This window comes from Cervus canadensis, chromosome 3 (assembly GCF_019320065.1).
Source record: "Cervus canadensis isolate Bull #8, Minnesota chromosome 3, ASM1932006v1, whole genome shotgun sequence".
NCBI classification, from domain to species: domain Eukaryota; kingdom Metazoa; phylum Chordata; class Mammalia; order Artiodactyla; family Cervidae; genus Cervus; species Cervus canadensis.
In genome coordinates, this window is record NC_057388.1 from 82407884 (window position 1) to 82434050 (window position 26167).

Sequence of the window (26167 nt, forward strand, 5' to 3'; positions counted from 1 at the left end):
TGCATTTCTGTACAGTAAAAAATGAACTATCCAAAGAAGTTAAGAAAACAATCCCACTAAGAATAGTGCTAAAAGGAACAAAATATTTAGGAATAAACTTAACTAAGGATATGAGTCGGAAAGAGTTGGACACGACTGAGCGACTGAACTGAACTGAAGGATAGGAAAGACTTATAGAAGGGAAATGTTATGAAACTGATGAAAGAATTTAAAGATGAAAAAAAGTAAATTGGAAGAGACTCCATGTTCATGGATTGGAAAAATCAACATTATTAAAATGTTCATACTAACCAAAGCAATCTACCAATTCTACCAAAGTTCCAGTGGTAATGTTTTGAAAAGAAATAGAAAAAAAAAATTCTAAATTCAAGCAGAACCACAAAAGACCTTAAACAGCCAAAGCAACCTTGAGTAAAAAAAGAAAAAAGCTGGAGGCATAACACCTCTTGATTTCAAAACACATAACAAAGTTACAGTAATCAAAACAGTACGGTACTGACATAAAAACAGAAATATACACCAATGGAACAGAACAGAGAACCCCCAATCAGTTCAGTTCAGTTACTCAGTTGTGTCCGACTCTTTGAGACCCCATGGACTGCAGCACACCAGGCTTCTCTGTCCATCAGTAACTCTCAGAGCTTGCTTAAACTCATGTCCATTGAGTCGGTGATGCCATCCAAGCATCTCATCCTCTGTTGTCCCCTTCACCTCCTGCCTTCAATCTTTCCCAGTATCAGGGTCTTTTCCAAGGAGTCAGTTCTTCACATCACGTGGTCACAGGAGTGGAGTTTCAGCTTCAGCATCTGTCCTTGCAATGAATATTCAGGACTGATTTCCTTTAGGATGGACTGGTTGGATCTCCTTGCAGTCCAAGGGACTCTCAAGAGTCTTCTCCAACACCACAGTTCAAAAGCATCAATTCTTTGGCGCTCAGCTTTCTTTATAGTCCAACTCTTACAACCATACATGACTACTGGAAAAACCAGAGCTAGATGGACATTTGTAAGCAAAGTAATGCCTTTGCCTTTTAGTATGCTGTCTAGGTTGGTCATAGCTTTTCTTCCAAGGGGCAAGTGTCTTTAATTTCCTGGCTGCAGTCACCATCTGCAGTGATTTGGAACCCCCCAAAAATAAAATCTCTCACTGTTTCCACTGTTTCCCCATCTATTTGGCATGAAGTGATGTGACCAGATGCCATGATCTTAGTTTTCTGAATGTTGAGTTCTAAGCCAACTTTTCCACTCTCCTCTTTCACTTTCATCAAGAGACTCTTTAGTTCTTTGCTTTCTGCCATAAGGGTGGTATCAGCTGCATCTCTGAGGTTATTGATATTTATCCCAGCAATCTTGATTCCAGCTTGTGCTTCATCCAGCCCAGCATTTCGCATGATATACTCTGCATGTATAAGTTAAATAAGCAGGGTGACAATATACAGTCTTGATGTACTCATTTCCCGATTTGGAACCAGTCTGTTGTTCCATGTCTGGTTCTAACTGTTGCTTCTTGAGCTGCATACAGATGTCTTAGGAGGCAGGTCAGGTGGTCTGGTATTCCCATCTCTTTCAGAATTTTCCACAGTTTGTTGTGATCCACACAGTCAAAGGCTTTGGCGTAGTTAATAAAGCAGATGTTTTTCTGGAACTCTTGCTTTTTTGATGATCCAACGGACGTTGGCAATTTGATCTCTGGTTCCTCTGTCTTTTCTAAATCCAGCTTGAGAAATGAAACCACAATCCCAGAAAACTAATCAAACTGATCACATGTACCACAGCCTTGTCTAACTCAGTGGAACTATGAGCCATGCTGTGCAGGGCCACCGAAGATGGATGGGTCACGGTGGAGTGTTCTGGAGTCTCTGGTCCACTGGAGAAGGAAATGGCAAACCACTTCAGTATTCTTGCCTTGAGAACTCCATGAACAGTATGAAAAAGCCCCCAAATAAACTCTTACATACATAGTCTACTGACATTTCAAAAAGCTATCAAGTATACATAATGTAGAAAAGGTAGTCTCTTCAACAAGTAGTGTTGGGGAAACTGGATATTCACGTGCAACAGGATGAAACTGGAACCTTCTCTTACACCATATACATAAAAATCAAATGAATGTGGATTAAGGACTTAAATATAAAGTCTGAATTTAAACAACTCCTGGAAGAAAACATAAGGAAGAAGTTTCATGACATTGACCTAGGTAATGATTTATTAGATATGAGACTAAAAGTATTAATATAAGCAACAAAGCAAAAATAGCCAACTAGGACTACATCAAACTGGAAAAAAAAAACTGCAAAACAAAGAAAATAATCAACAGAGTGAAAAGGAAACCTATGGAATGGGAGAATATTTACAAACAGTGTGTCTGATAATGTGATAATGTGTTAATATCTAAAACATAGAAGAATCTCATACAACTCAGAAGAAAAACAAGTAACTTGACTAGAAAATGGGCAAAGGACATAAATAACCATTTCTTCTAGGAAATTATACAAATGGCCAAAAGGTATATTAAAGTCTGCTCAACATCAGTAATCATCAGGGAGAAACAAATCAAAACCCAATGAGACATCACCCCACACCTCTTAGGATGACTATTATCTTTAAAAAAAAAAATATATATATATATATATATATATAAATAAATATATACAACAAGTGCTGGTGAGGATGTAGAGAAGTTGGAACCCATGGAACACTGATGGTGGGAATAAAAAAATGATGCAGTTGCTATAGAAAACAGTATGGAGGTTTCTCAAAAAAATTAAAAACAGAGTTACTGTATGACCCAATACCATCCCACTTCCGGGTATATACATACATATGTGTGTGTGTGTGTGTATGTGTGTATAAATCAGAATTTGAAAGTGACATTATACTCCCATGTTCACTGCATTATTCACAACAGTTAAAATATGGAACAACCTAAATGAATATCAATGGATGGATGGATAAAGATATTACAGAGGAAAACACAGGCGGTACACTCTTTGACAATAATTGCAGCATGATTCTCTCTGACCCATCTCCTAGATTAATGGAAAGAAAAACAAAAATAAATAGGACCTAATAAAATTTAACAGCTTTTGCACAGCAAAGGAAACTATAAGCAAAATGTAAAGACAGTCCTCAGAATGAGAGAAAATAACTGCAAATGAAGCAACTGACAAAGGATTAATCTCCAAAATAATAAGCAGCTCATATAGCTCAACATCAGAAAAACAAACAACCCAATCAAAAAATGGGCAGAAGACCTAAACATACATTTCTCCAAAGAAGACATACAGATACCCAATAAACACATAAAAAGATACTCAACATCACTCATTATTAAAGAAATGCAAATCAAAACTATAATGAGGTATCACCTCACACCAGTAAGAATGGCCATCAAAAAATCTACAAACAATAAATGTTGGAGAAGATGTGGAGAAAAAGGAATCCTCCTGTACTACTGTTGGGAATATAAACTAATACAGCCATTATGGAAAACAGTATGGTGATGCCTTAAAAAATTAGGACTAAATCTACCATACGACCCAGAAATCCTACTACCGGGCATATAACCTGAGAAAATCACAATTCTAAAAGACACATGTACCCCAATGTTCACTGTAGCAATATTTACAATAGCCAGGACATGGAACTAACCCAGATGTTCATCAACAGATGAATGGATAAAGAAGTTGTGGTACATGTATACAGTGGAATATTACTCAGCCATAAAAAGGAACAAATTTGAGTCAGCTCTAGTGAGGTAGATGAACCTAGATCCTCTTATTCAGAGTGAAGTAAATCAGAAAGGGAATGACAAGCACTGTATATTAATGCATATATATATATATATGAAATCTAGGAATGCATATATATATATATGAAATCTAGGGAAAAGGTACTGATGAACCTAGTAGAGAATGGACTTGTGAACACCAAGTGAGGGGGAAGGTGAGGGTGGGACGAATTGAGAAAGTCACGCTGACATATATACACTATCATGTGTAAAACAGATATAGTTAGTGGGAAGTTGCTATATAACACAGGTAGTCCAACTGGGCACTCTGTGATAATCCAGAGGGGTGGGATAGAGGGAGAGGAGGGAAGTATATATACCTCCCTCAAGAGGGAGGAGAGATGTATGTAATTATGGCTGATTCGCATTGCTGTGGGGCAGAAACCAATATAACTCTGTAAAGCAACTTTCTGCCAATTAAAAGAGTAAAGAATAAAATCGCCCCCCCTCCTGAAAAAAAAAATGAAATCTGGTCATATGTGACAACAAGGATGAACCTTGAAGGCATTATGTTAAGTGAAATTAGTTAGTCACAGAAGGACACGAGGTATCTAACAGTCAAATTCATAGAAATAGGGAGTAGAATGGTAACTGTCACGTCTGGAGTGAAATGAAGATGGGAGTTGCTGTTCAACAGTTACGAATTTTCAGTTCAGTATAATTTCTACAGATCAGCTGAATGACATTTTGCCTATAGTCAATAGTACTGTATTAGGCACTCAAAATTCATTAAGAGGGTAGATCTCATAATTCTTGTGTATTTTTAGAAAAACTAATTTTTACTTGCAAAGAATCTCAGTCTTGAGATCATTACAACTATTGCAATGATATTTTATACGTTACTCAACTTAAAACATCTCCACATAATAATGTGTGTATATAAGTATATATATATCAATACATCAACATACACATTATGGATATTACTCCAAAACCCCAAAATGAGCTTTTCTATGAAGGGATATATAACCAGCCATTAGGATGAATATAAAAAATTAAATATATTATAATATGTTGAATTGTGTTTATGTATTTATACTATATTTATGTATTATATACTATGCTTAAGTAAAAAATGCTAATAAAGAAGAAAGCGTGCTGAGATCAGCCTGGGGACAAAACCCCCACCAAGTTCAACTGATTTTGAACATTGTGCACATTTCTTTGGGCAGAGAAAGGCAGGGGGAAGCACCCTGTTACACACAGGCCAGTACTGCGTTTCTGACCCTGACTCCCCGAGGGTCCCCCCATCACCAAGGCCATTTGAATACTCTAATTTGCAGAAACAGCCATCTGTATTCCCTTCTTACCAGGACATTTTTACCAACTGTTTTAGATTTCCCTGTATCTAAAACAATCCAGGTAATATAAGATGCACTGATTTTAGGATTACCTTTTCTTTCATGGCTCCACATGTCAATTGTAGTGGGAGTCCCCAGCTGAATTTCTATTCCACAGCTCTAGTAGACAACACAGCTGAGTGCCCCGCACGTAATGTATTAACATGGCGCCAACATGGAAGACACGGTTGCAAAATTACCGTCAACAGTAGTGGGAAGCTCAGCTGCGAGCTGGGGATCCGTTGACAGCTATGTTTTACCAGAGCAGATATAAATCTTCGATGGCATCAACTGAGAAACAAATCCAATGCTGATAGCAAATGTGTGACAACTGAAGAATGCTGTCCATTTGTGATTGACACTGTGGCATTATTCATGTTGAAAACTACCTCCTTTTGATGGAAACTAACTTTTCTATCTTACCAAAAAAAGTGGTCATGGGATTCACATCAAATAAATTTTACATGACAAAGAAAACACCCAAGCCAAAAATCAGATGGAACTCAGAAGACCAAAGCATATTTGGCTTCATAATATGTTTGTTCATGTTGTCAAGAGCACTGAATTTTTCTTCAACTATGAGCCCCCTCCTTGAGATGCTTGACTTTAAAACAGGGTGCTGAGAGAAAAGGTTTAAAGAAAGTAGAAAATGAACACAAGGTTAAAGAAACTGAAAATGAACAGAACAAAGGCTAAAACAGAGAATAGTGAGTATATGAGGTGAGATAAAAGCAGAAGAACATGGTCAAGTGTTCCTACACACAGTAGGTCAATTATTCACAATATAATCCTTCATACAGGCACCACCGTTCCCATTTTGAGGCTTTCCTGGTGGCTCAGTGATAAAGAATCCCCTCAGCTAATGCTGGAGACATGGGTTCAATCCCTGGATTGGGAAGATCCCCTGGAGAAGGGAATAGCTACCCACTCCAGTATTCTTGCCTGGAGAATTCTACGGACAGAGGAGCCTGGCAGTCCATGGAGTCACAAAGAGTAGGATGTGACTGAGCAAGCACTGATGTCCCCATTTTACCAATGAAGAAACACCTCACAGACGAAAATAACTAGCCATGATGAGGTGGTTAGCATGTTGCAATGCTGAGATCTACACTCTGATCTGTCTCATTCTTTGGTTTACAGCCAAGTTGTCCTCAAATAGAGCATCACCTTGACATCAACGTTTTAAAATCTTGAAACTTGACTTTTTAAATATCCTACTTTCTTGCCAATTTATCTAATTTCTATGTATTTCTATTTTTAAGTATTATAAATGCTGCTCATTTTTTAAAAATAGCAGCTTATTTTACCACTTCACACCAAATACCATGCAGTTAAATGTAAAATGTCTTTCCTACTTATGGATATTATCATTCTTCTCATTTGTTGATGGCTCTGAGGATCCTGGCAAATCCTTTACATGGACTACTCCTACTCTCTGTTCATAGCAATGTCTATGTAGTGATTACTATGCACATGTCCTTTCCCTGATGGCTCAGACAGTAAAAAATCTGCCTGCAACGCGGGAGACCTGGGTTTGATCCCTGGGTTGGGAAGATCCCCTGGAGGAGGGCATGGCAACCCACTCCAGTATTCTTGCCTGGAGAATTCCCATGGACAGAGGAGTCTGGTGGGCTACAGTCCATGGAGTTGCAAAGAGTCTGACACCACTGAGCGACTAAGCACACAGTCTTAAGACATGTAGTCTTAAGATGCTTATCTGGTCTCCATGAAGATGTGTATCAGTGAAAGTGAGCCCCAGGGATATCTCCTTGGCTGCTGGTCATACTACAGATTTAAGTATAGGAATAGTTAAGAATAAAGGCATCTCTTCTGACTGTCTGGGCTCAGCAACCTAAGTCTGTAGCACTGCAACAGTAAAGTCTTCTAACCTCAGGACTCAGTCTGGCTCCAAAACACTGCATGTTTTAGAAAAGCAGCCTTCAAAGTTTGTCTCATGTACTTCCCAAAATAATTTTCAAAAATTATGTACCCTCTTCACACATTTTTAAATTGACATCTAGAAATTTTAAATATAAATTTAAAGAGTTGCAAAGGGTATGATTTCTGGTGTGTTGGAAACACTGGCATTTAACATGAAGCAGTGATATTATTTTTAAGTGGATTCAAGGGAATTTATCACAAAAAAAATGATTTCATCACCATCCATTAAAAAACACCTCTATAATTCTTTAACAAAATTTTTGATATTGTTTTTTGCTTTGAATTTTTACTTTGATTCTATTTATTCCTCATAGATTTAGAATTTTACCCTACTATATGTTAATGCTTGACAACAAACTACCACACAAGTGCACTCATCTCATATGCTAGCCAAGTAATGCTTAAAATTCTCCAAGCCAGGCTTCAACAGTATGTGAACCATGAACTTACAGAGGTTCAAGCTGGTTTTAGAAAAGGCAGAGGAACCAGAGATCAAATTGCCAATATCCGCTGGATCATCGAAAAAGCAAGAGTTCCAGAAAAACACCTACTTCTGCTTTAGTGACTACACCAAAGCCTTTGACTGTGTGGATCACAACAAACTGTGGAAAATTCTGAAAGAGATGGGAATACCAGACCACCTGACCTGCCTCTTGAGAAATCTATATGCAGGTCAGGAAGCAACAATTAGAACTGGACATGGAACAACAGACTGGTTCCAAATGGGAAAAGGAGTACGTCAAGGCTGTATACTGTCACCCTGCTTATTTAACTTATATATGCAGAGTATATCATGCAAAGTGCCAGGCTGGATGAAGCACAAGCTGGAATCAAAACTGCCAGGAGAAATATCAATAACCTCAGATAAGCAGATGACACCACCCTTATGGCAGAAACTGAAGAAGAACTAAAGAGCCTCTTGATGAAAGTAAAAGAGAAGAGTGGAAAAGTTGGCTTAAAACTTAATATTCTGAAAACTAAGATTATGGCATCCAGTCCCATCACTTCATGGCAAATAGATGGGGAAACAATGGAAACAAAGAGAGACTATTTTTTTTTTTTTTTTTTTTGCTCTAAAATCACTGCACATGGTGACTGAAGCCATGAAATCAAAAGACACCTGCTCCTTAGAAGAAAAGCTATGACCAACTTAGCATACTAAAAAGCAGAATAAATGACCCAATCAAAAAATGGGCTAAAGAACTAAACAGACATTTCTCCAAAGAAGATATACAAATGGCTAACAAACACATGAAAAGATGCTCAACATCACTCATTATCAGAGAAATGCAAATCAAAACCTCAATGAGGTACCATCACACGCCAGTCAGGATGGCTGCTATCCAAAAGTCTACAAGCAATAAATGCTGGAGAGGGTGTGGAGAAAAGGGAACCCTCTTACACTGTTGGTGGGAATGCAAACTAGTACAGCCGCTATGGAAAACAGTGTGGAGATTTCTTAAAAAACTGGAAATAGAACTGCCATATGACCCAGCAATCCCACTTCTGGGCATACACACTGAGGAAACCAGATCTGAAAGAGACACGTGCACCCCAATGTTCATCGCAGCACTGTTTATAATAGCCAGGACATGGAAGCAACCTAGATGCCCATCAGCAGACGAATGGATCAGGAAGCTGTGGTACATATACACCATGGAATATTACTCAGCCATTAAAAAGAATTCATTTGAATAAGTTCTAATGAAATGGATGAAACTGGAGCCCATTATACAGATTGAAGTAAGCCAGAAAGATAAAGAACATTACAGTATACTAACACATATATATGGAATTTAGAAAGATGGTAACGATAACCCTATATGCAAAACAGAAAAAGAGACACAGATGTACAGAACAGACTTTTGGACTCTGTGGGAGAAGGCGAGGGTGGGATGTTTCAAGAGAACAGCATCGAAACATGTATATTACCTAGGGTGAAACAGATCACCAGCCCAGGCTGGATGCATGAGACAAGTGCTCGGGCCTGGTGCACTGGGAAGACCCAGAGGGATAGGGTAGAGAGGGAGGTGGGAGGGGGGATCGGGATGGGGAATACATGTAAATCCATGGCTGATTCATGTCAATGTATGACAAAAACCACTACAATATTGTAAAGTAATTAGCCTCCAACTAATAAAAATAAATGAAAAATAAATAAATAAAAAGCAGAGAGATTACTTTGCTGACAAAGGTCCATTTAGTCAAAGCTATGTTGTCATGTATGGATGTGAGGGTTGGACCATGAAGAAAGCTAAGCACTGAAGAATTGATGCTTTTGAACTGTGGTGTTGGAAAAGACTCCTGAGAGTCTCTTGGACTGCGAGGAGATCCAACCTGTCTATCCTCAAGGAAATCAGTCCTGAATATTCATTGGAAGGACTGATGTTGAAGCTGAAACTCCAATCCTTTGACGACCTGAGGCTAAGAACTGACTCATTGGAAAAGACCCTGATGCTGGGAAAGATTGAAGGCAGGAAGAGAAGGGGATGACAGAGGATGAGATGGTTGGATGGCATCACCGACTTGATGGACATGAGTTTGAGTAAGCTCCAGGATTGGTGATGGATAGGGAGGCCTGGCGTGCTGCAGTCCATGTGGTCTCAAAGAGTCTGACACGACTGAGATGAACTGAATATTTTATTGATGCTCTTATAATTATCTGATGCAAACAATTGACTCATTGGAAAAGTCCCTGACGCTGGAAAAGATGGAAGGCAGGAGAAGAGGGCAACAGAGGATAAGATGGTTGGATGGCCTCACTGATTCAATGGACACGAACTTGGGCAAACTCTGGGAAATGACAAATGACAGCAAAGCCTGGTGTGTTGCAGTCCACGGGGTCACGAAGAGTCAAACATGACTTGGTGATTGAACAACAACATAATTAGCTGTTGTCCAGTCACCCAGTCACATCCAACTTTTTAAAATTATCTGTATCTACATGTATATAAATATGTACATAAACTCTAATTTTCTCTGATTATAAGGTTCTACACATTGTGGGGGGAGAGAGAGGAAGGAGCTAATGAATGAATGCATTTCCTTCTGGAATATAACTCAACATTATAAAAGCCCACAGATTCATAGTTAGCAGCAAAAAACTGAACGCTTTTCCTGTAAGTATGGGAAGAAGATAAGGGCATCTACCTCTTTTAATCAACATAATACTAGAAGTCCTATCCATAATAAAAATGAAAAAGGCAAGAAAAGTGAAAAGCATGGAAACCAGAAAGGAAAAAGTAAAACTGTTGGCATATGACATAATCTCTTCAATAAATGTGCTGAGAAACCCAGATATCCATGTGCAGATGGCACATCTTACACCACACACAAAACTCAACTAAAAATGGATGAAAGACTTATAAACAAGACATAAAATCATAAAACTCCTAAAAGAAAACATAAGGGAAAGTCTCCTTGACATTAGTCTACGCAATGACTTCTTAGATATGACACTAAAAGCACAAGCTGCAAAAAAGCAAAAATAGCCAAGGAGCACTGCCTCAAACTAAAAACGTCTGCACAGCAAAGGAAACAATCAGCAGACTGAAGAGGCAACCTGTACAATGGGAGGAAATATTTGCAAACTGTATCTCTGATAATGAGGCCATATCCAAAATATAAAGAACTTGTATAAATCAATGGCAAAAGGAAAAAACCTGATCAGAAAATAGGCAAAGAACAGAAATAGACATTTCTCCAAAGAAGATATACAAATGGCTAACAGATACATGAAAAGATGCTCAACATCAGTAATCAGGAAAACAGAAATCAAAACCACAATGAGATGTCACATCACATGTGTAAGGATGGCTATTATTTAAATAACAAAAGGAAAGAAGTGACTGTAAGGATGTGAAAAGCTGGAACCCTCCTAACACTGTTCGTATGTATAAAAATGATGTAGTTGCTATGGAGAACATTACTGAGGTTTGTCAAAAATTAACAGTAGATCTACCAAATAATCCAGCAATCCCAGTTCTGAGTATATACTCAGGGATATAAAGTCCCCATCTTGAAGAGATATCTGTACTCCGATGTTCATTGATTGGAAGGACTGATGTTGAAGCTCCAGTACTTTTGGACACCTGATGTGAAGAGCTGACTCACTGAAAAAGACCATAATCCTGGGAAAGATTGAGGACAGGAGAAAAAGGACATGACTCAAAGGACATGAGCCTGAGCAAACTCTGGGAGATAGTGAAGGACAGGGAAGCCTAGCGTGCTACAGTCCACGGGGTCGCAAAGAGTCAGACATGACTTAGTGACTGAACTAACACATGTTCATTGCAGTATTATTCACAGTAGCCAACATAGGGAAACAAGTATCCATCTATAGAAATAAAATGTGTTATTTATACAACAGAATATTACACAGCCTTACAAAAGAAGGAAGTCCTGTTATTTGCAATAGCATGGAAATATTGAGTGTTTGGAAGACATTACGTTAAGTGAAATAAGCCAGACACATAAAGACAAATATTGTATGATCTCACTTATATGCGGAATCTGAAACAAAAAACCTAACTCATAATGACAGAGTAGAATGTTGGTTACCAGAGCCTGAGAGGTGGAGGAAAAGGAAAGATACTGATCAAAGGGTATGAATTTCTCAGCATGGTGACTAATAATAATGTGTATACTTGAAATTTCTTAAGACTAGATCAAGGGTTCTCACCACACAAACACACAAAGGTGACTATGGGAGCTGATGAATATGGGAAGTTATTACCACAGTCAGGTCAATTTAAAATGTCTGCACATAACAAGCATCACGTTGGACACCTTAAATACAAACGAAATTTGTCAAAAATAAAAAAGTAAAATTCCTTCTAAATTTAGTTTATTACAATTACTATCCAAGTGATCCCAAAGAAGTATGATGAATATTAATAAATGTGAAAAGTAAAAATATTCATTAGAAATGCATGTCTTAATGAAACGGATAGAGCTATTTTTCCTATTATTTCATGTATATACAAATGATTGTAGCTTAATTCTACACTGAGACAGTTCAACATCAATTTTAACCCATTTTCCTTCTTCCCTATAAACTAAGAAAATAAGTAGATGGGGCATTATTACAGCAATGTCTATCAATTTGTTCCCTTCATATATGAATGTAAAAATACAGTGATTGATGAGCAAAAACTATTTTTCAATCATCCAGCAGTTTAAAACTTGAACAAATCCATCAACTTTGTTGAAAGCAGAGAAATAGAAGACATCTAATTTGCAGAAGGATTTATTATATCATTGGTCAATTGTTTTCTCAAAACTACCAGGAACATTAATTTTTTTTTTTCCTTTTGAATGGTGATGTGGAGGTTTTCCACTCTAGGAAAAACATCATGGTAAGATTCAAGTTGGATGAGAGGTGAACCTTTCTTTTGTAAAGTCAAAGAAAGGAGTCTGAAAAGTGGGTTGAGAGAGAACTTGCGCTTAGCAGGCTCTTCCCTGGAAAGAAGGGCTTCAGGGAACAGTATTTATGAACTAGAAGAATCATATACCAATTCTATTAAAGCTGAACTTGCGCCCCTGTATCCCTTGGCAAGTCCTCTTGTTTACCCAAGTGGTCCCTCATCTCAGGGTATGCAGGGTAACAAAGATCTGAAAGTACATCTGAATTCCAGCCTCAATATAGCACACAGAAGCAGAAGAACTGGTCCTTTAAAGGGAATATGTTTCCCAAGGAACTTCTAGATAAATGGGAGCTTGGGGTGTGAGAATGAGGACTAGACATCCTGTTAATCTGGGTAGGCGCTGGCTCAAGAGTCATACTCTGATACCTACTGAGAGACTGTATTTTTTTTTAATAATCTACATAGTAGAGAAAATATTTAAATTAGATTACAGACCACAAATGGGCCATATTATTTATGGCTGGTGCTAGACGAGAACCAGGAGGTATAATATACAGCCTTTGTATTCAAGGAACTTCCATTTTATTAAAGGTAAAGTGGAAGTCGATCAGTCGTGTTCAACTCTTTGTGACCCCATGGACTGCAGCCCCCTCCAGGCTCCTCTGTCCATGGGCAGAATTCTCCATGCAAGAACACTGGTGTGGGTAGCCATTCCCTTCTCCAGGGGATCTTCCTGACCCAGAGATCAAACCCAGGTCACCAATTTACTGTGCTGGCCTAAAAGTTCGTTTGGGTTTTTTCATTAACATTTTATAGAGAAGCCTGAATGAACTTTTCTTGTTGTCCAGTCACTAAGTTGTGTCTGACTCTTGATCCCACGGACTGCAGCATGCCAGGCTGCTCTATCTACTAACTCCCGGAGTTTGCTCAGATGCATGTCCATTGAGTTGGTGATGCTGTCTAATCATCTCATCAATCGCCGCCCTCTTCTCCCTTCAGGCTAACCCAATGTGTGAGCCATCTGCTGAGAAAACTAGTTCAAGCAGGAAGAGGATTTGCGGACAACATCATTAAAGCAGCGGCTCGGGGGAAGAGGAAGGAAGGTGCTTACAGGATGCATTATTCTAGAAAGGAAGAGTGTGAGGTCAGAAGTTCTGGGCAGCAGGGGGTGTGTCTCCAAGGAACTGCACCAGAGAAAAGTTAAATGTGGACATTTTCCATGACAGAAGGCATCTGCTAACCAAGAGAGGACCACAGAGAGCACTGATATGTTAATACAAAGGCATTTTGCCCCTTCACCTCTTCCCTCCTCCAGCCTACCCAAAACTGGTAGAAAAGCACATACAGGCAGGCAAAAACAAAATGCAAGTGAGGAACAGACAATAGTACCCTTTCCCCAGGACAGGTTTCTGGGCATGCTGGGAGGAAAGAAAGGAAAAGAATGTGAAAGTGAAAGCGTTAGTCCTTCAGTCACGTCTGACTCTGTGTGACCCCATGTGCTATAGCCCACCAGGTTCCTCTGTGAATGGAATTCTCCAGGCAAGCATACTGAAGTGGGTAGCCCTTTACTTCTCCAGGGGATCTTTCCGACCCAGGGATCGAACCCGGGTCCCTGCGTTGCAGGCAGATGCTTTACCATCTGAGGCACCAGGGAAGCCACCGAGGGAAATCTTACCCTTTTGAATTGGGTAGGTTTTGATTTAAAGTGATAGGAAAATTTGAATACCTAAACAAGTTATTTGACACCTGAAAAGTGGTTCAGAGAGTAAAGCATCTGCTTGCAACACAGGAGACCCAGGTTTCATCTCTGGGTTGGCAAGATCCCCTGGAGAAGGAAATGGCAACCCACTCCAGTATCCTTGCCTGGAGAACTCCATGGACAGAGGAGCCTGGTGGGCTACAGCCCATGGGGTAGCAAAAAGCTGGACCCAATCAAGGGACTAACACTTTTACTTTCAAACATGTTATTGGACACCTGAAAATGGGCAGCAAATCTCTGGGTTCTGCTAAGATCTCTCTCACTAGAACAGGAGGGTATTTCTGGAGCAAGTCTGAGAGCAGCACCATGAGAAAAGTTGTTTGCGACACATACTCTGTGAAATGTTTCCCACTCAATAAATTGGATACATAGATCAAACAATGATGAAAACAACTCCAAAACATTGCTCTGGAAAAAAGTCAAGGATTGTAAGGGGAAGTCAGGGGCTTCCCTGATAGCTCAGCTGGTAAAGAATCCGCCTGCAATGCAGGAGACCCCAGTTTGATTCCTGGGTCAGGAAGATCCACTGGAGAAGGGATAGGCTACCCACTCCAGTATTCTTGGGCTTCCCTTGTGGCTCAGCTGGTAAAAATTCCACCAGCAATGCAGAAGACCTGGGTTTGATCCCTGGGTTGGGAAGATCCCCTCGAGAAGGGAAATACTACCCACTCCAGTATTCTGACCTAGAGAATTCCACAGACTGTGTAGTCCATGGGGTCTCCAAGAGTCAGACATGACTGAGCAACTTTCACTTTCTTTTCACTTTTACTTACAAACTGTTAATCCCTCCTCGAGATGTTGAGACTCACAGATATGCACTTTCTCCCAAGCTCTCTCAATGCTGTTTTCCATTAGTGCTTTTCAGCAAGCGTCTGGAATCTTAATCCATCACGCTTTCCCTGTAATTCCCTGAATGCAATTTCTGTATTAGGCCAATGTCTGTCTCTTTAGGCTTCATTTTCTTCCGCACCAGTAGCATGAGTTTTAGAGAAATGTTATTTCTGGCAACTTTATATAAGAGGAGGGAATCTCGTATTTTTAAAGATGAAAATGAGAAAAATGAAACGTGTGTGGTTTGAGTGTTTTCCTCTTGATGCATTAAGAATAGGCATACTTTTGACAGATGATTTTAAAATGTAGTATATTCTATCTCTTTTCAGCAAGAGTAGCTGGATAATGAATTACACTTCAAAACTAATTTTGGCCTTAGTAGATATTAAAATGAAAACAACTATGTTTTTTTAAAAAAATACGGTTACCTTTCTCTTGGTTTATTTTTATTAAATCTCTCTTAAACATGTGTCCCAGTAGCTTGTCATTCTGTTAAGCTTCCCATAAGAGGCAATAATCTTTCAATAGTTTGACAGATTGTTATAATTCTGGTTCAGAATTTAAAATTTCCATAAGCAAGTACTGAAGTCTGAGTTTCCCATCATTTCCATGAGGTAGAAGAATGTTCTGTCCCAATAAGCATAAATATATTTGTCTAATGATACAACTCAATAGCTTTTCTTACTGTTCCTTGCCTTTCTATTTTATTATTTGCTTTGATGGGGGTCGGGGACAGAGACCTATTAACCTTCAAATGTCTTTAATAAGACAGCACTACGGGATGAGAGAGAGAGAAGGTGTCACAAAAAACAGTGCTGCTTCCCAGGATCTTTCCTGTGTGTGACAAGAACATTTAACATGAAATCTACCCTCTTAAAGAACTTTTAGGAGAACAATACAGTATTGTATTGTTGCACAATGTTGGACAGCAAAACTCTAGAATTTTAGTCACCTTGCATATTTCAAACATTATACTGCTTGCATTGGAGAAGCAAATGGCAACCCACTCCAGTACTCTTGCCTGGAGAATCCCACAGACAGAGGAGCCTTGTGGGCTACAGAATATGGGGTCGCAAAGAGGTGGACACGACTTAAGTGACTTAGCATGCACTCCTTGAAAAGCAACTCCCCATTCCCAGCTCCCAGCAGTTCCTGATTTGTTTTTAAAAATGAATTCCCTTGCATTTATTTCCCCAGAACCAAGATCTACCTTGGCCTCCCATAGGGTATCATTAGCTCTTATGTTTTAGATACTCTTAAGGATGCTCATTGTCTTTAGGGAAAGTGTGTAAGTGTGTTAAGATCACCACATATCAAGAGACTGGGGACCACTACACGACCACAACAAGTCACTCCCTGCCCCTTCCAGCTTCAGTCTGTTGTCTGACTACCCCTCTACTTCCATTCAGGTGGTATCATTAAGAGTACGGGCTAAAATTGAAATAATGAAATGTCTCAAAATGGTAAAAAGCTATAAAAGTGGAGCAACAATGCTTCTGTACGTTATTACAGAGAACTAAACTTTCCCGGGTTCACTGAGAGACTATGAAATGATGAATTTTCTCCACTGAAGATACTATTTGTCTACATTCCGTCACCGCTATTAAAAAAGAAAACAAAAGTAAAACTGAAACTTTAATAGATGACTACCACTATTCATGAATCAAACTTGTCTATAAACATCATTTTTTTTTTTTACATCATTTTTATTAGATCCCAGGTTCCACAATCTAAGTTATGTGCCAACCTCACACACTGTTTTCTACCTAATTGCTGGCAGGAAATCTGAATTACAGGAATGAAATAGGCAATGGCTAGAAATCTTGATTACATTTATTGGAAATGTGGACTAAATAAGGCGCTTTAACATCAGACAGAAGGATGAATTGATCTCCAACAAAGCACAAACTGTTGAAACAATGAAATTTAGAAAACATGTCCGAGGCATAATTCACTATGATGATGGAGGAGATGAATGCCTTTCCTGTTGTATAAGATGAATTCAAGATAAAAGTAACCACACTGCTGAAAAGTTGCAGTTGGTCAGCATTTAGGAGATACATTTTTAAGGAAATCTGTGCTGGGAACAATGATAAACACATCCTTTAGTTCTTCTTAAAAATTAACTCAGAATTCATGAGGAAATGCACGTAAGATATTTCAGCCAAATTTCCTTGTGGTAAGAGTAATAAAAGGACTGTCTGTACTTTAATTCGCTTTTAGTGGTGTCTAACTCTTTGCAACCCTGTGTACTGTAGCCCACCAGGCTCCTCTGTCCATGGGATTCTCCAGGTAGAAATACTGGAGTGGGTTGCTATTTCCTCCTCCAAGGGATCTTCCGGACCCAGGGACCAAACCTGGGTTTCTTACATCTCTTCCATTGGCAGGCTGGATCTTTACCACTAGTACCACCTTGGAAGCCCCCAAGAAAACAGTATTGGAGGCTTACTGCAATATTTTCTAACTCACAAATATTTTAATTCATTTAAATTGTCCATGTGTAATTTTCCTATTATAGCATCTCTTTATGAATACATTCTGAGTTCATTAGAAATTAAATGGGAAGCAGCTTTCAAAAATTTTACTATTTGCGAAAAAGTTATTGATAAAATATATAAAAATCAACTCATTTCATTGAACAAATATTTAAGTATCAACTAAATACACTCTTCCAAAATTTTACTATTTGTGAAAAAGTTATTGATAAAACAGCTATATAAAAATTAACTCATTTCATTGAACAAATATTTAAGTATCAATTAAATACACTCTGTAGAGATTATGCCAAGTGAAAAAAAAGCCAGATACAAAAGACTACATTTTGCATATCATTTACATGAAATGTTCAGAAAAAAATTATAGAGCTAGAAAGCATATGAGTGGTTTCCTGGAACTGAGTAAGACTGCAAATGGGAATGAAGCAATTTTGTGAAATAATGTGTTCTGAAACTGAGTCGTGATGGTAGCACAAGTGTATAAATTTATTAAAAATCATCTAAATTTCAATAGAAGAATTTTATGCTATATAAATTATACATCAGTAAAACTTGGGGGAAAAAAAAAAGATTCTTTAAAAGCATCATGGCGTTGCGCTTCTAAGGACTTTGCACTCCCTTAAGAACTCATGGAGCGCTAGAGTAGGGTAGTGTTTATGAACGCTCCAAATTAATATGTTGATGCGCTAATCCCCAATGTGACTGTAACTGGGCTCAGATGAGGTCATGTGGGGACAGACCCATGAAAATGTGGCTGTCCTTATAAGAGGATGAAGAGAAATGAGATGGTTCTCTTCACTATGTGAGGACACAGCCAGAAGGCAGCCATGTGTAAAGCAGATTTTCACCAAGAACCTAACCCAGCAGGGCTGTCGTGGTTCATATGTAATCAGAATTAGTAATCACTAAAGACCTACAAACAAAAATCCAACCCCTGATAGTCCCACTGGTAATCCTACCAAATATATAAACAATAATTAATACCAATTCTTCATACCCTTCCAAGAAGTTTTTATGAGGCCAATATAAAATCAGACAGAAGTCACCAAAGAAGGGGTACTACAGACCAATCTCTTATGAAGATAGATTTAAAAAATCCTCAACAAGATACTAGAACACTTAAACCAGTAACAATAAGAAGTACATATCATGACCAAGTGGCAATTACATCAGAAATGCACGGTTGGGTTAACACCCCCAATACCGTAGAATGCAATGTACCATATTGATAGAATAAAAGGCAAATACCACATGATCATATCAATAGAAGCAAAGAAGACAACTGACAAAGTCCAACACTCTCTCATGGAAAAAAATCCACTCAAACTAGGAGTAGAAAGGAGTTTCCTCAAACAGATAAGGGGTATATATTGAAAAGGCACTGCTAACATCATGTTTAATGATGAAAGATGATGCTTTTCCCCTAAAATCAAGAATATAAGAATGTCCATTCTTGCCACTTCTATTTAACATTGTACTGAAGAAGCTAGGGCAATTAGGCAAAAAATTAAATAAAAAGCATTTGGATTGGGCAGTAAGAAGTAAAAGAACCATTATTAGCAAATGTCATGTTAAATGGAGAAAAGTCTAAGAAATCCAGTAAAAATTATTAGAATAAACAAGTTCAGTAAGGGTACATCAAATGGAAGTAACATATAAAAATCAACTGTACTTCTATACACTTGCAATAAATAATCCAAAAATGAATTCAAATGAACAATTCCATTAATAATAACATCAAAAAGAATAAAATACCAGAAATAAACTTAACCCAAGAAGTAAAAAACGTATCTTGAAAACTACAAGACACTGTTGAAAGAAATTATAGATTCAGATACATGCAAAGACATCCCATGTTCCTCAGTAGGAAGACTTAATATTGTTAAGATGGCAATACTCTCCAAATTGACCCCAGGCTCAATACAATTCCTATCTGAATCTTAGCTGGTGATATTTACAAAGCTTTTGCAGAAATTGACAATGATCCTAAAACTAATATGGAAAATCAGAATAGCCAAAATAATCTTGAAAAAGAATGTATTTAGGAGACACATGCACCTGAATTTAAAACTTAATACAAAGCAGTGGTAAACAAGATAATGTGGTACTAGCATAAGAATAAATAAACATATAGATGTATCATTGGAAATATTTCAAAATTGAGAGTACATAAATAAACCCATGATTTTTAAAAGGGTACCAAGAATATTGACTAGACAAGTAGTTTCTTCAATAAATGGTGTTGGGACGACTGGACTGTCATATACAAGAGAAGGAAGTTGTACCCTACATACTATGTACCAAAATTAGCTTAAAAGGGATCAATTACAGAAATGTAAAAGCTGAAATCATGACAGTATAGGCAAAAAAACACAGGAATAAATGTATGTGACCTTGGATTTGGCACTGGATTCTTAGATACGACACCAAAAGCACAAGCAACAAAAAACTAGATAAAACTTATGCTTCAAAAGACTTTCCTAACAAAGTAAAAAGACAATGAATGAACGGAAGGAAACATATGCAAAACATATATATATATATATATACACACACACATATATATATATAAAGGGTCTAGTATCTAGTATCTCAGGGATCAGTGCAAAGAAATAGAGGAAAACAATAGAATGGGGAAGACTAGAGATCTCTTCAAGAAAATTAGAGATACCAAGGGAACATTTCATGCAAAGATGGGTTCAATTAAGGACAGAAATGGTATGGACCTAACAGAAGCAGAAGATATTAAGAAGAGGTGGCAAGAATACACAGAACTGTACAAAAAAAAATCTTCATGATCCAGATAATCACGATGGTGTGATCACTCACCTAGAGCCAGATATCCTGGAATGTGAAGTCAAGTGGGCCTTAGGAAGCATCACTATGAACAAAGCTAGTGGAAGTGATGGAATTCCAGTTGAGCTATCTCAAATCCTAAAAGATGTTGCTGTGAAAGTGCTGCACTCAATATGCCAGCAAATCTGGAAAACTCAGCAGTGGTCACAGGACTGGAAAAGGTCAGTTTTCATTCCAATCCCGAAGAAACGCAATGCCAAAGAATGCTCAAACTACCGCACAATTACACTCATCTCACACGCTAGCAAAGTAATGCTCAATATTCTCCAAGCCAGGCTTCAACAACACGTGAACCGTGAACTTCCAGATGTTCAAGCTGGTTTTAGAAAAGGCAGAGGAACCAGAGATCAAATTGCCAATATCCACTGGATCATTGAAAAAGCAAGAGAGTTCCAGAAAAACATCTACCTCTGCTTTAGTGACTACGCCAAAGCCTTTGACTGTGTGGATCACAATAAACTGTGGAAAATTCTTCAAGAGATGGGAATACCAGACCACCTGATCTGCCTCTTGAGAAATCTGTATGCAGGTCAGGAAGCAACAGTTAGAACTGGACACGGAACAACAGACTGGTTCCAAATGGGAAAAGGAGTACATCAAGGCTGTATATTGTCACCGTGCTTATTTAACTTACATGCAGAGTACATCATGAGAAATGCTGGGCTGGAGGAAGCACAGGCTGGAAACAAGATTGCTGGGAGAAATATCAGTAACCTCTGATAGGCAGATGACACCACCCTTATGGCAGAGAGTGAAGAAGAACTAAAGAGCCTCTTGATGAAGGTGAAAGAGGACAGTGAAAAAGTTTGCTTAAAGCTCAACATTCGGAAAACAAAGAGCACGGCATCTGGTCCCATCACTTCATGGCAAACAGATGGAGAAAGAGTGGAAACAGTGGTAGACTTTATTCTTTTGGGCTCCAAAATCTCTGTAGACAGTTGACTGCAGCCATGAAATTAAAAGATGCTTGCTCCTTGGAAAAAAAGCTATGACCAACCTAGACAGCATACTAAAAAGCAGAGACATTACTTTACTGAAAAATGTCCATCTAGACAAAGCTATGGTTTTTCCAGTAGTCATGTATGAATGTGAGAGCTGGACCATAAAGAAAGCTGAGCACTGAAGAATTGATGCTTTTGAATTGTGGTGTTGGAGAAGACTCTTGAGAGTCCCTTGGACTGCAAGGAGATCCAACCAGTCCATCCTAAAGGAAATCAGTCCTGAATATTCATTGGGAGGACTGATGTTGAAGCTGAAACTCCAATACTTTGGCCACCTGATGCGAAGAGCTGACTCATTTGAAAAGACCCTGATGCTGGGAAAGACTGGGTGGGAGGAGAAGGGGATGACAGAGGATGAGATTGTTGGATGGCATCACCGACTTGATGGGACATGAGCTTGAGTAAGCTCCAGGAGTTGCTGATGGACAGGGCAGCCTGGTGTGCTACAGACCATGGATTTGCAAAGAGTTGGACACAACTGAGAGACTGAACATGAAGGGGAAGTAAGATCCAAGAGGCCATGTGGTACGGCCAAGTAATAAAAAATAAACAAAGCTTTTTAAAATGAGAGTTTCTTTTCGAGGTGATGAGTATGTTTTAAAATGGACAGTGGTTGCATAACACTGTGAATATAGTAAAACAGCTAATATTTTAAAATAAATACCAAACCTCTTTCTTGACTCCATATGCCCTCCTAGAAATGGTTCCAATCTCCCTTTCTATCTCACATAGCCTCCTCTTAAGAGGTTTTAACCTCTTAAAAAGCTATTTATCCTCCTTATTTTCACTTCATTGTCACATTATAAGTCAATTCTATTTGGCTGCAGGAATAGATACAACATCATTTATTATTTACTATGACGAGGCATAAAAGTAAGCTCAGGCAGGCAAATTAGTAAATTCTGACTAAGTGTCTACTAGGTACTAGGATATAAGATCGATAGGACAAGAGCTCTGTTCAAAAGGAGAGAGGAAGGACTTTCCTGGTGGTCCAGTGCCTAAGACGCCACACTCCCAATGCAGGGGGTTCGGATTCTATCCCTGCTTGGGGAACTAGATTTCACATGCTGCAACTAAAACAAAAATATCATGCATGCTGCAATGAAGATTGAAGATCCTTGTGTGCCTCAACTAAGACCTGGTGCAGCCAAATAAGTATTGTTTTTTTTTTTTCCAAAAAGGACAGAGGAAAGGAAACAATACAAAATACACAGATGAGAAACCACTAATTTAAAAATTATAAAGTGATGAGTCAGAAAATATCAGCTTAGCAGTGGGTTATCTGAAGGACTGAATTGTGCTCAGCAAGGGATTATTTCTCAATACTAAGGATCCAGCTTTAAAAAGATAAGAGGCAAAGTCACTGCAGGCAGAGGAAAAAGCAAGTGCCACGACAAGAGAAGCTTGAGAGGTGTGAGGAACTTCATGAAGTCCAGGGAGGTGGAAGAGTGACTGACCAGAGGAACAGAGGGGCGAGGTGAGGTCCCGGAGGTAAGGAGAGACTGGCCAGGGGTAGACCTGTAGGGTTTTGTAAGGCAGGATGAGAAGTTTCAGATTGCTTCTTCTCAACCCTGGGACACTGTGCACAACTGCCCTATTGCACACAATCTTCTGTATACCTCCTTTGACTCCGTCTGCTCTAAGAAAAATCAGTTTCCTATTCATCTCTGTCTACCCAGTGCTTAGCCAGTGATTAGCCAGAAGTTCAGAGGTTGAGGTTTCCTGAATGAAGACTCTACATATGGACACCATAATAACAAAAATGCCAAGTCCTGTAAAGAAATTCTGAATGAAATCTAAATAGAATAAAAAAATGTTATTGAAAGGCAGTGTGCAGATTAAGGCCAGGGGATCTTCATTTGAATTCTTCTGGCCAATGTAAGGTTATTTCTACCAGAGGTTGTGATATTTCGCAAGTGTGAAATCAGTTAAACAGAATATTTTCCAAACTTAATTACACTCATTTCCAGCATCCGAAACATAAAACTGCCAGCAATGAACAGCGTTAGCATCTCCAGTGACTGCTCAGTAGTCATGAACGGATTCTCTAACTCAAGCCTCCTCACTGGAGCATCCCCAGACATCACCCACACCATCTACCTCAGCACCGCCACTGAGGTGGAAAAGCTATAGATTATATTACTAGTAACTGAAATAGAATCGAGCACTATCTTTTAAATAACACATAACACACGTTTCCTTACGAATGACTGACAAACATTTAATTGCCTAATAATTAGTTTCACATACGCACGCTGGATTTTCTGTTTGCACTACACTGGCGCTTCTGTTACAGCTCTAATTACAGCCTCGTTATTCAGAAAGGCACTCACTGATTGTAACACAGTTGAGACAGAGGTAGCCAACTAACAGTTTCAGAGTACAAAACCATACAATTCTGCAAATCGATAAGGCACGTTTCTTTGGGAGGGAAGGAAAACACATTTTTTCCCAGCGGGCTTACTGTGGCCTTGAGGCTTCCGCCTGGTCTGTCTGCAGTTTCTCTCCTCCTTCCACTTCCATTGTACAGTAAACAACTCGATTGGGAGCGACTGACCTCAAACCTTGCACTTCCATTATGACAATCTAAAGACAAGAAAAATGTTTCACAGATTTGTCAAATTGACAACATTTAGCAACAGAGACAACAGAATGAACTACAATTAGGCTGACCAACTGATATAATTATCTGACAATCTCGATGGTATTTTATCTTCTTTATAATCCATCTTTATTCATGGAAGGTATAGTACATAACATTTTGAAAAAGTCTGGTATCTGAAGATGCATCTCCTGCCAGAAATTAAGTTAAAGTCTCTAGATATGAGCCACAATGAAGTGAGATATACACTCAGATCCTATAAAACAATTTTGGCAGGTGTGCATGAGGCAAAGCAGAATGATGAAAATTCAGTGAATGTGTTACAAGAATACAGGTTGAGTTCCATATAAGGTGACTGGTAGACACTGTCACCATCATACCAATTCACAGATAACCAATACGTGGCATCAGAAAATGTCTATACTCACTTATTTATATGACTATCAGCATTTACAAAAGAATTTTCTTTATGGCCAATGTATATCTTATGAAAATATAAAAAGTATAACTTGCCAAGAATATCTTACTATTAACCAGACAAGGAAAAATATTTTCCCAATCCATTAATTTGATAAAGTCTACTGGAAAAGAGTAGAAAGACTGATATTAGCTTATATATTCATAACTCCTGGGGAGAAGGGAAACATAATTTACAAGTGTGCTTTTTATCTTTGTATAAAAGGCTGCCAATCTTAAAATATTGTAACCTAACATTCTCACTGGATATACACATAAAATATGAATACTGCTGAATATTATTTACTATAGCCTTTTAAAAAAATTTGCATCATGAATTTTCCTACATTCTCAACATTCATAAAATATATTCAATGGAATTCATATATATATAAAATACATATGTATATTTTATTGATCTCCTGTTGTATATGTACAAACAATATTAACAGCATTCATGCCATGTAGCTACTAAAATATCCACTAAAAATGTATGTATCATTTATTGATTTTTTAATACATCACTAAATCATTATACCTTTTGTAGAGTTATGATATGAACCTTGAGGCAAAAAGGTCTCAAAGAAATAAATCATCTTAACAGAACTTTTATTCCTTTTAGTTCTGGTACAAGATTTTTTTGTATATACAAATGCCTACTGTTTTGTTTTTCCATAAAAAAACATATGGGAAACTGATCACCAAAAATACAAGTCAAACTCAGAAGCATTTTCTTCCCTCAGCCAAGGCTTTTATCATTTTGTCACACTGAAATGCATACCAACATATGAATAAAAATAAACACAATGAAAACACACTATGAGAATTAATAGATAATAGTAACAGTGTTCACAGTCTCTCTAACACTCAAGGAAGCTGAGATGAAGTACTAAGCATGAAAGAGAATTGAGTACACTAGATAAATCTAGAAATCTTTTTTTTTTTTAATTTTTTTTATTAGTTGGAGGCTAATTACTTCACAACATTTCAGTGGGTTTTGTCATACATTGATATGAATCAGCCATAGATTTACACTTATTCCCCATCCCGATCCCCCCTCCCATCTCCCTCTCCACCCGATTCCTCTGGGTCTTCCCAGTGCACCAGGCCCAAGCACTTGTCTCATGCATCCAACCTGGGCTGGTGATCTGGTTCACCATAGATAATATACATGCTGTTCTTTCGAAACATCCCACCCTCACCTTCTCCCACAGGGCTCAAAAGTCTGTTCTGTACTTCTGTGTCTCTTTTTCTGTTTGCATATAGGGTTATCGTTACCATCTTTCTAAATTCCATATATATGTGTTAGTATGCTATAATGTTCTTTATCTTTCTGGCTTACTTCACTCTGTATAAGGGGCTCCAGTTTCATCCATCTCATTAGGACTGGTTCAAATGAATTCTTTTTGACAGCTGAGTAATATTCCATGGTGTATATGTACCACAGCTTCCTTATCCATTCATCTGCTGATGGGCATCTAGGTTGCTTCCATGTCCTGGCTATTATAAACAGTGCTGCGATGAACATTGGGGTGCACGTGTCTCTTTCAGATCTGGTTGCCTCAGTGTGTATGCCCAGAAGTGGGATTGCTGGGTCATATGGCAGTTCTATTTCCAGTTTTTTAAGGAATCTCCACACTGTTCTCCATAGTGGCTGTACTAGTTTGCATTCCCACCAACAGTGTAAGAGGGTTCCCTTTTCTCCACACCCTCTCCAGCATTATTGCTTGT

General features: G+C 38.4%; 1 protein-coding gene across 23 annotated transcripts in view; it reads right to left on the minus strand.

Annotated features, from left to right (window-relative positions):
• The window catches only part of CADPS2 (calcium dependent secretion activator 2), a 590044-nt gene that overhangs the window by 292883 nt on the left and 270994 nt on the right, over window positions 1-26167 (minus strand). For all 23 annotated transcript variants that reach the window (XM_043463600.1, XM_043463598.1, XM_043463588.1 and 20 more), the window contains exon 6: window positions 23843-23964. In XM_043463600.1, the coding sequence (XP_043319535.1) occupies window positions 23843-23964 (122 nt within the window). The remainder of the gene's footprint in view (window positions 1-23842; window positions 23965-26167) is intronic.